Below are 11,591 nucleotides of genomic sequence, written 5' to 3'. Positions count from 1 at the left end.
GCTTGTTCATTTTGAGATCGAAGGAATATGTAAGAAGCATTAATAATTTTCTGAAAAAGAGAAATATAATCCCTCGCTTTCCTGTCATGGAGGTTTGGTGCAGGAGAAAATTTATTTTGAGATATACAACTCCGTCAAAAAAAAAACGAATTCCTAGCTACGAATCTAGACACACATGTCTTCTCGTAGGTAGGATTAATCTTTATTGAGACGGAGCCACGGAGGGGTAGAGAATATGCAGGAAGCATTAATAATTTTCTGAAAACGAGAAATATAATCCCTCACTCTCCTGTCATGAGGTTTGGTGCAAGAGAAACCGCCTCGATCGGTAAGGTAAATAAACATTTTGTGACCAACCCGAGCGTGAACACCCTTTATATTTCTCATGTACATATCTACCATAAAAGACAACTAGTGCTTGTCATTAGGTCTCACAGTACTACTTTTACACACTTTAACAAAAACAATCTCTAATATTTTTTGTTGATATTATGGTATAGGTTAATATTTGTTTTAAACAGGTGAATAAATATATTCAAATAAAGAAATAAGTGATACTTCTATATTTGATTTATTTTTTTTATTAATAACATATTATAATATATTTTCTGCTCATTTGCACAGATGAAGTCATGTTTGCTTCATTGTAGTTAGAAAGCACCAAACTAAATATACCCCCCAAATATTAGTGTGAAATCGAGACTGTTAGAAAGCAACATATACCCCAATCGTTCCTGTAAACCTTCATAGGAAAAAATAGAGAAAACATAGGAACAAAAATCCTATGGGATTTGGTACTGTTTTTATCTTTGATTTGTAGGAATTGAATATACGAAAAGCATGGCAACATTTCCTATGACCAAGATTTCAAGGGAATTCCATAGGAAAATTTCCTATGAGTAGGATCGAGGCAAAATACTATTGAAAGATAATATTTATCCTAGTTAAACCATTCAAATTTATATTGCTACTAACTTAATAATTCCTATGTTTTTCCTTTATATCAATCAAAGGTTCATTTCTACAATTTTTCTGTATTTTTCAATCATCTATTTTGCCTATAGTTTCCTATACTATTCCTGAGTTTTTCCTTTTCCTATGTTTTTTAATCTCATGTAACTACATACTACTCTTAGAACTTATTGATAACGCCCTAAAACCAAAAAACAAGGATCCCCATATTCCTTTACCTCATTAAAATTTGAGAAGTTGATAATGTATTTTTCAACAAATAAAAAACGCCCCTAGTTACTATCACCTGGGACTATTGGGCCTTTTTGATTCTTCGGGCTATTAAATATCCATTCGAAATCTTGCTATTTAGGAGTATTAAACGTAGATTACTGACAAAACCCATTCTATAACCCTAAGCTATTTTGCGAGACGAATCTAACGAGGTATATTAATCCATGATTAGAGGATGATTACTGTAGCATCACTGTAGCAAATCATGGATTAATATACCTCGTTAGATTTGTCTCGCAAAATAGCCTAGGAGTTATGGAATGAGTTTTGTCAGTAATCTACGTTTAATACTCCTAAATAGTAAGATTCCAGTGGAATATTTAATAGTCTCTAAAAATGTTACTACTAAGACTACTGTACTACTTAAGACTAGAACATCACAAGGTTAGAAAAATTGCGATTTTCCTCCAGTAGCTGCAATTCAATTAGCTAGCAAAGGCTACATTCCAACAAGTAGTAGCACAAGATATATAGTAGTAGAGCATTGCATACAAGCTGGGTACTAACATGCATTCGTGCAAGCTTCTATTCTTCGTTGCATCACATAAACCACGTCGTGCAAGAGGCAAAGCAAAATTAGTCGTGGAAAAGGATTACCATCTAGTACACAAGAACTACTAAACCTGAAAGCTAACACTAACACTTCATAGATAGAGACTCGAGTGTGGCCCAAAAGCAAGATCCAACCGAAGCATCATCCGATGGTCACCGTGACGTCGATGGTGCCGGACGAGCCCCAAGTAAGCATCCGGCACGAACAGAAACGATTTGGCCTCGAACCCCTCTGCACGCATCGGACGCGCGGAATGGTGCCCGATATCGACAGATGATCGAGCCCGTCCACGGCGCCCACCTTAATGGCGTACGGTGTCCCGCGTTGCGGGTGGCGGCGGCGGCGGCGGAGGGCCGACGGTGACCAGCGACAGCGAACGTCCCATGGGGACGTCGCCGCCCGTTGAGCAGGACGAACACGTCTTTTTATCTTTTTTTTTTATAAAGTTTTTACTCTAACAATTTTTTCGAAGCGTTTTTTATAAGGTTTTTTTTTTCTCGTGCGGTTTATATAAACTTTGATCTCTTTAGGTGAATTTTGATATATGATAATTTCTATGAATAAAAAAAGTAATTCGATTGGGGAAAATTGAATTTGCTTTTAAGTTTCCAAATCTACTTTGAAGAATATTTGGAAAAGCTAAAAATGCCGAACCGGTTTCTTTAACTGGTTTTTTCCCACCAACCTCTTCTTTTTACGAATTTTTGGAAAATCAATCGGTTCTCATGAGGTCGGACATTTTTTTTAACGTTGCACGGGAATTTTTTTTCCAATAACCTTTTTTTAGGAGGACCGGTTTATACGTACTACTTTTGTTAAAATCGAACAGAAATCTTTCTTTCGCACTATTTTTTTCCCTTTTTTTTACGGAAAACGGAAACCTTTTTTCACACTTTTTTTTAATCGGACAGAACAAAATGTTTGCGCTTGTTTTTTTTGGCACTGAAGACGCGATTTTCTTTTTAAATCGGACAGAAATCTTTTTTTCGCACTATTTTTTTTCCTTTGTTTAACCCTTTTTTCCCACTTTTTTTTATCGGAAAAAAATATCGCACTTTTTTCGCGTTTTTTTGCCGTACAGAAATCTTTCTTTCCTTCTTTTACGGAAGAAGGAAATTCTTTTTCACACTTTTTTTAATCGGGCAGAAAAATGTTTTCGCACTTTTTGCACGGACGACGGAAATTTCTCAAATTTTTTAAAGTAAGTAGAGATAAAGATAGAGATATGGATGCATGTTTTAAACGTTCGATATGACATGGTGAAAAATTTTAGGGAGAGATTTAAACAGGACCCTAGTGTAAAATTTTGAAATGTCACACCCAGTGTCGCATGGGGTGTTTGGACTCTCTTCGTCTCAAAATATAAGCACTTTTAGACTTCGACACGGACATGCTACTTTGACCAATGATATCTATAAAAATAAAATGTTTTAAATAAAGTTAGTTATATATTGTGATAGTTTGTTTAATGATAAATATAGTAACATCAATTTTACATAATTTGATCTTTTTTATATTTTTGCATGATCAATTTTACATGATTGATCTTGTATATGTCTACAGATTTGAGGAGCCAAGGTAGCACATCCACCGTCCAGCGACGCCGACTCAGATCTCCATCCGTCCGTCCGTGTCCCTGGGCCCGTGGGCCGAGGATTGGCGTCCGTGTCCAGATCTACAGACGACAAGAAGGAAGGAAGGAAGGAAGGAATTCCCCAAACCCTTATCGCCTCTTCTTCTTCTTCTTCTTCTTCTAATCTTGCTGTTGGAGCCGACGAAGCAAACCCTAGCCTCCTAACAGCAATCATGGCAGACCACCCCAGGCCTCCTCCCTGTGTGTTGCTGGAACGCGTGGTGCGTTTCGTGGAAGCAGCAGGGTTAACCAGCGGTGGCGCGAGCAGAGACGCAGATGTTGCGGCCACAATCGAGGCCGGCGGATGGAGCTGGAGTAGAGTGCAGATGATGGGTTCCGCGGAGGGCGCCGTCCGTGAAACCCGTCGCCTTCCTCGCCGACCCACCTCAAGCAAGCAGCCTACACATGCTGCTGCCGCCGCCGGCGAGAACGACTCTGCTTGGGATCGGCGAGATCTCCGGCACCCACAAGGGCATCGTCGTCATCTACGCCCATCGATGCTACCTCCTCTACGACGCCTCCAACAACCACCTCACCGCTATCCCCCCAGTTCCGGATTCGGTCTTCGTTCCCCTCGGTCGCAGCGCTGTCCTCGTCTCCGCCGCCGGCGCCGATGATGATGATTACATCCTCGCCGACATTGTCACCTCCTGCTCCCGTAGAGGGATCAACCCCGCGCTCCCCAAGGCCACCATCTTCGCGCGGGTCAAGAACGGCGGCGAGTGGATCCAGTCGTCGATTCCTCACCTCCCTCTCCCTCCACATCTCTGTGGCCCGACCTACTTCTTCCACATCGACACGGCCTTCTCCTTCGCCGGCACCATCTTCTGGGTTGATCTCCTCAAGGGCATCTTGATTTGCGACGAAATCTTGTCATCACCGCAAGGCCCCAGGCTAGTGTTCGTCCCGTTGCCACACTGCATCGACGCCCACGACAAGATCCGCCATTGCTTCAGCCCAGATGGACACCGTTCCATCGGCCGCGTCTCTGGTGCCATCAAGTTCCTCGCCTTGATCGGCTACTGCGAAGAAGCTTCTTGTCCCGCCAACGAGGTGAAGCTCAAGACATGGTCACTGTCCCCAGATTTCAAGCACTGGAAGGAGGAAACGACATTGACTGTCGGAGACATCTGGGCGAGCGAGAGCTTCAACCAGATGGGGTTGCCACATGTTCTGCCCTTCTCCCCTCTCCTCGGCGTCAACGAAGATGGCATCATGTATGCCGTCCTAAATCATGTCAAGGAGGAACCAATACCGCGACTCAATGAGTTCGGGGATAGTCTTGGGATTCAGCTGGTTCCCAAAGCAAATTATATGATCCGCTTCGACATGCTGCAGAACAAGGTCCTGTCCTCCACCAAGATTTCTAAAAAGCCCACCTTGCGGTGGTTTACAATGACCTTCCTTGCTTCTGACTTCAGTGCATACCTACAAGATCGCCAGGTACTTAATTTACTAACTACTGCTACACTCATCGCCACCCACTCTACTTCTCGTACTTAATTTACTAACTACTGCTACACTCATCGCCACCCACTCTACTTCTCTAGCTGATCATCCCAATCGTTTGTTTTACTGCTTTACTTTGTTTCAGACTCAATTGACGCTTATATTTGTCACATCAAGTTAGTTTCACTTGTACAACTAACTAGTACTAAAAAATATTGACATCTTAATTTGGCCAACCATTAATTTACATTCAAGTATTGAACACCGCTTAGTGTGTCATATGTGCACCAGCTTTCCCTTCATGAACCAACGAGCATTACAAGGCTCATGTTAAACTTTGCTAGTAATAATTTTTTAAATTAAGAATTGGTATAAGCCTAAGTTCATTCGATGATTGTCTAATTAGTTACTTAATGAATGTAGAGGTTCCAAAATCAATTTTCAAATATATACACTGTTGGTGTTATGTTTCCTTTGGTGTAGAATTATTTCATAGTGGTTTCACTTATCCAATACAAGCTTCCTTCTCTTGTCTTAACCAATGAAAAGTACCTGGCTCATGTTGAACTTTGATAGTTGTAATTTTGAAATTAAGAATTATTTTCAGAGTCTCTCAGTTTGAGTATTATTTTCAGAGTCTCCCTGAGTGAATTGCCTAATTAATGAATATAGAGGTTTTGAAATCAATTACTGAATTCACTATTGGAACAAGCCTAAGTAGATTCTAAAAGATGCAGCATTCTGAAGTGCAAGGTGAAAACCAACAGTGGTCTTAACTGCTGCTGGCAATAGTAACAACCTTTGTAGATTTACCTATAACCACGTATATTGATGCCATGGCTACTAACCTCATTAATTAGCAACATGCCTTGAAGTACTGCTGACTGCACACTACCCCTCTTCGTATAAAACTAGGGTCAGATTTAAATCATAATGTTTAATTGACAGTCATCTTTATTTTATTTTGGCAGAATGCTGAAGCAGCAGGCAAGGTTCCTGCGTAAGCGGATGAGCAGCAGGCAAGCTGGTAGGAGCAAGCGCCAAGGGCAAGCGTAAGCGGATGGAGGAGTCATGTGTGTGGGTTCTTTATTATTTAATGGAAACTTTTAGATTTATGGAACTTATATACTCCCTCCATCCTAAAATGTTTGACGCTGTTAACTTTTTTAAAAATGTTTGACCGTTCATCTTATTCAAAAAAATTAAGTAATTATTAATTCTTTTCCTATCATTTGATTTATTGTTAAATATACTTTTATGTATACATATAGTTTTACACATTTCACAAAAGTTTTTGAATAAGACGAACGGTCAAATATGTTTAAAAAATTCAATGGTGTCAAACATTTAGGGAAGGAGGGAGTATATTTTACATGCATACAGGTCCCAATGAAGTGGTAGGCCTACTTTGGCGTAGAGCAAGCCAGTCACATAGATAGGGTACTTCCTTCGTCTCAGAATATAAGTATTTTTAAAGTTGGATATAATTATTAACGAAGTATGTAGAATTAAATATGGGAGGTTATGACTTATGATTGGATATGAAGTGGAGGTTCGTGGGAAAATATTGAATGGTGAAGGGTTTTTGATTGGTTGATAAGAGAATGTTGGGTAAAAGTTGCTATATTTTGAAATAAATTTTAAAGGCTCGAAATTGTTATATTTTAAGACGGAGAGAGTAACATATACCCCTTCCAAAAAGTATTACTAAAAGTACTACCTTTATATTTTAATGTATGACGCTGTTGATTTTTTGTCCAACGTTTAACCGTTCGTCTTATTCAAAAGTTTTTTTTGTAATTATCATTTATTTTATTGTGACTTGATTCATCATCAAATGTTCTTTAAGCATGACATAAATATTTTCATATTTTCACAAAAAATTTAAATAAAACGAATGATCAAACGTTGCTTAAAAAGTCAACGGCGTCATACATTAAAATATGGAGGGAGTACTACTTGTATTATCTCTTCTAAAAAAATAATTTTGAGGATAAATCAAAAGAGGAAATACATACTCCATAATACTATATACTACGGTGTACTCCCTTTAAAAAAAAAGCAAACTTTTAATCTTGAATCTGAATATAAGTGGTGTCTAGTGTCTACACTGACACTGCTGTCGTGTCACTCTGGAGTACTCCCTCCGTCAAAAAAAAAAAACTTTAAGTTTTTAGTTTAACTAATTTTATAGACAAATATAGTAATATTTATAATACTAAATTAGTTTTATTAAATTAATAACTGAATATATTTTCATAATAAATTTGTCTTGGGTTGAAAGTGTTATTATTTTTTCTATAAACTGTCAAATTTAAAACAGTTTGACTTTACCAAAGTTAAAACGTCTTATAACCTGAGAAACGGAGGTAGTACTATACATTAAGTATCACGCCATGAGTAGACACTATGCATCAAGCATTTTTGTGTAGTATGGTACTCTCTCCGTCTCCAAAATCCCTTGTATTTTAGGACCGGTAGCTGAAAGATTCGTAAAAGAGAAGATAAAATACTTCTGCAGGGAACCAGATCCTCTGACGTCAGAGGGACGTCCAACGGCTCTGGTCCGTCCATTCGGCATCAGACGGAGTCGAGCGAGCATAGCGGATAGGCTCGGCCCATATGGCAGAAAAAACAGCCCACGCGGTATCGACGCCACCTCCGAGCCATAGCAGCCGGCGCCGCTAGGAAGCAAATGGGGGAGGGGAGGCCTCTGCGCCGTCGCCGCCACCGCCGCAGCCTGCACCTCCCGAGCGAGGGCCCCTTCGTTGCCACCTTCCTCTTCCCGCCCAGCAAAATCGTGATGGCTCATGTTTTCCCGTGGTCTTCAGCCGCTCACTACAGCTCGTCGTCTCCTCCGGCGCATGCACGGGTGGAGTGGAGTAGAGGACCACGGAAGAAGCCCCTCCCCTCGTCGCTGCCCTCCTCCCCATCCCTGCCGGCATGTTGCTAGCTCGCTGCCGGCAGTGTACGTCAACACTGAATGTGAAGATTGTAATTGCATCACTGAATGCTTGCTGCCAGCAGTGTACACCTAGATCGAGACCGTAAATTGATATAAATGGATGTTTTAAATTGGTGTGAATTGGGATTGTAACTCAACACTGAATGTGAAGATTGTAGTTGCATCAATTTTTCGTTTTCAAATCAGTACGTCTAAATGGATTGAAGCTTCAGTACAGCAAAAGAATGTCACTTGTGTTGATGATGCTTCGACAGTAAACACTGAACATTACAATTTGCTGTTGTTGCTAGATTGAGCATTTGATTGTTGCACATCTATAGATTTGGTCCCATACTTTAATGTTTGTTGCAATTTGAGAGCAGAGCTGACATGAATACAGACTTAGATCAAATTTGTGTCGAAATTGCAGCACTCAGGATGCTCTTAACAATAAATCTCACAACAATGCATTGTTGCTTTGGACAAGTTGCTTCTTTCCTGCTGCATCTTCCATGACATGTTGACCTCCAACCAGGAGTCATGGTTTCGTCGACGCACACGGTCCGCGACCTCCACGACGGGACGCCGGACGCAGCGGAGGCTTCCGCTCGAGGGAGGACACGGAGGCGGGCGGGGGACGGGGATGGGGAAGAGGAGGGTGGCAACGAAGGGACCTCGCTGGGGAGGCGCAGGCTGTGGCGGTGACGCCGACGGCGACGACTTGCTTCCTCGCGGCGCCGGCGGCTGTGGCTCGGAGGCGGCGTCGATGGCTGATTGGCTGTAGGTCGCGTGGGCCGATTTTTCTGCAACATATGGGCTGAGTCTAATCGCTATGCTCGCTCGACTCCGTCCGATGCCGAATGGACGGACGAGAGCCGTTGGACGTCCCTCGCTACGTCAGAGGATCTGGTTCCCTTCCGCAGGGTAGCAAAGATACCATGAGTAGTATTCCTTGTGTTGAACAGAGAACCACCTCGACACACGGCAAGTCAATTTGGGCATTTCGCCGGTCACAATACATGCTTCATCGAGTCGGACCATGGGTGAACGGAACTCGATCTCGCACCACTAATCTACCAGAACTTACTTAGTGCTACCATACATCCACTCGTGCACTACTAATTATAATTAAGAGTTGATCACTGCCATGTCGTCATGTTATTAGGGTTTATGCCGCGGTGGTGTCCTCCTCGAGCTCGGGCGGCGGCAGCTTCTTGACGTGGACGGTGACGGAGACGCTGCCGCCGGAGGCGCGCCAGTAGGCGTCCGGCACGAACAGGAAACCCCCCGTCGGGTACCTCACCCACCGCCGGACGCGCGGCACGCTCCCGGACGCCGACAGCGAGAGCGCGCCCGGCGCGCCGCCGCTCACCGCCATGGTGTAAAGCTCGGCCTCCCCCGCCGCGGCGACGCACACCACCGACAGCGACCTCCCCTTGGGGACGTCGCCGCCGTTGAGCAGCAAGAACACGCGCGAGTCCTCCTCCCGCAGCAGCACGTGGAACGGCATCCCCCTGGGCAGCGCCACCGGCGTGCACCGGATGGAGCTGACCGCCGACGGTGAGCCGGCCGCGTGCGCGCCCCTGATGTGGGCGAAGAGCTGCGCGGCGGCGCCGGCGTAGGAGCAGCCCGGGAACGGGCAGTGGCACGGCGCGTGCTGGCAGGAGGCCTCGTGGCCATGGCGCTGTGCCCTCTCCGTGTACCTGACGCCCTCCTGGCAGCCGAACCTGGCGAAGGCGCAGGGCACGGTCATGCCGGCGAGGACGTTCTCCAGCGGCCGGCAACGCATGTCGCCGATGGGCTGACGGCAGATGTGGCACTTGTTGTTGAGGCCGGCGAGGCATCTCTTGCACGATGGGTGCCCGTGCTTGCACTGAACATGCACAATGCAGAAATTAGTTCGATCCCCCATGCACAAATTAGTTAACTAACTAACCCAAAGTTTTCTTTTGTCCTAGAGTTAGAGAGAAAAGAGTGATGAGTGCATGCTTGCCTGGTAGATTGGTGGTTGGAAGGGGAGGAAGCAGATGTTGCACTGCAGAGTCTCTGGGTCGAGCCTGACATTGCTCAAGTCAGGGATGGTCGTCGCCGCCGTCTGGTCCTTCTCCGGCGCCGCTTTCTTGACGACCGCCGTCCTCGGCTTCTTCGGTGGAGTGGCGCCGCCGTTCTCCCCGCTGCTTTTCTCCATGTCGATCTGCTAACAAGGAAAAGGAAGGTCACACACTCACACCACATGCACATATATCTATATACGGAGTAGTATATATGTACAGACATGAAAACCAAATAGAAACCTTTAATTTGCTGCTGCGAGCAAACTCTCTGGAGCACGTTATACAACGTTGAACACAGGCAGGGGGCAGGGCAACACTTTAGTTTGGTTTTTATAGACACCAATATGCATGGAAGAACATACACAGATGCATGCATTGAGGTCGGCTGGTGAGGAGGTGTAAATAATGGAGGAGTAGGAGCTACTGTAGCTAGCTAGCTGGAGTACGTTGTGATGAATGGCGAATTGATGCATCGTGTAATTAATCAAGTTTCACCAAAGAGGTTCGCCTCGGAGAGGAGCGCCGGAAAAGGATACCTTAATTCTTCACTGCCAACGCAGGCGTAATTAAATCCATTGTGCTACTGCCTACTTGCAGCCTTGCAGTTGTTGGAGGGACGCTAAAATTGAAAGTTTGGTTGAAATTGTAACGATGTAATGGAAAAGTTGAAAGTTTGTGTGTTTAGGAAAATTTCGATGCGATGAAAAAGTTGAAAGTTTGAAGAAAAAGTTTGGAACTAAACAAGGCCCAAGTTGATTTTATTTACTGTGTTTCACATCTCTTTTAATGTCTCACATCTCTTTTAATGTTTCAGTGATGTTTAATATTTTTTTTTCCAATGTTTCAATGATCAAACATTTAGTTCCATCTTCCTCTTTATTTCGGATATGAATTTTTATCCCATGAGGGGATATCCCCTCGTTGTTTACATATCATCTACTCTCTCCGTCCCAAAATAGAGCAACCTTGTACTGGATGTGACACATCCTATCAGATTCGTTGTACTAGGATGTATCACATCCAGTACAAGGTTGCTCTATTTTGGGATGGAGGGAGTAAATAGTTATTAAAAAATTGATAACATAGATTAATATAAAATATATCATTCCACAAACATGTAAGGCCAAATTCAACTTCTATAAATTGCAACAAAAAAATTAAACTAAAAATAATTATCGTACATTCACAGCTATATTTGTTATTTTTATTGCAATTTGTAGAAGTTGAATTTAAACTTGCATGTTTGTTGAGTGATATATTTCATATTAATCTATGTTGTGATTTTTTTAAAAATTTTTGTTGACTTTTTAGGTGGCATGCATGAAACGAGGGGATATCCCCTTGAGAGATGAAATCACTTTCACCTCTATTTCCTAATAATATTATTCGTAAAGGGTTTGTTATTTGGGTCGAGCACAAACACCTCAAATTTAAAGACAAATTCTGTGAAGAATTCCTGCCGAGGCCAGTGAAGCCCTCCCTAAATCCTATAGCTCAACAACTAGCCTTCCGTTTTATCACAATAACTAGCCTCCCGTTTTATCGTTTCGTAGAGGCAACCAAAAGTAATTATTGGTTCGTCAAGTGGTGAGCATGTTAAATGAGACCCAAGGATACAATCCTCACAGTAAGGCCATATCTCCACGTTGATTTACCTCTACAATTGTTTGGTTTCAATAGGAAGTGCGACCTTAGTGATGGACCGACTCCGGT

At 43.1% G+C, this 11,591-nt stretch overlaps 1 protein-coding gene and 1 pseudogene across 2 annotated transcripts; one reads left to right on the top strand and one right to left on the bottom strand.

Moving 5' to 3' along the window:
* The first annotated feature begins 3,535 nt into the window (after positions 1 to 3,535).
* LOC127755652 (uncharacterized) lies at positions 3,536 to 6,623 on the top strand (annotated as a pseudogene).
* A 1,958-nt stretch (positions 6,624 to 8,581) lies between these two features.
* Positions 8,582 to 10,218, bottom strand: LOC127759885 (E3 ubiquitin-protein ligase SINA-like 7). 2 transcript variants are annotated; one of them, XM_052284102.1, is made up of 3 exons: positions 10,100 to 10,169; positions 9,818 to 10,018; positions 8,582 to 9,697 (listed from the first exon to the last, which is right to left on the bottom strand). In XM_052284102.1, the coding sequence occupies exons 2-3, from the start codon at positions 10,010 to 10,012 to the stop codon at positions 8,993 to 8,995; spliced, it is 900 nt and encodes a 299-aa protein (XP_052140062.1). In that variant the 5' UTR covers positions 10,013 to 10,018; positions 10,100 to 10,169; the 3' UTR covers positions 8,582 to 8,992. The 2 variants fall into 2 exon arrangements, with proteins under 2 accessions (XP_052140062.1, XP_052140061.1); XM_052284101.1 differs by having other exon boundaries at positions 8,584 to 9,697; positions 10,119 to 10,218.
* Positions 10,219 to 11,591: the final 1,373 nt, after the last annotated feature.

The sequence above is a fragment of the Oryza glaberrima genome, chromosome 1 (genome assembly GCF_000147395.1).
Source record: "Oryza glaberrima chromosome 1, OglaRS2, whole genome shotgun sequence".
Lineage (NCBI taxonomy): Eukaryota > Viridiplantae > Streptophyta > Magnoliopsida > Poales > Poaceae > Oryza > Oryza glaberrima.
The sequence above is the reverse complement of the archived record's forward strand: the minus strand, read 5'-3'. Positions and strand labels throughout refer to the sequence as shown.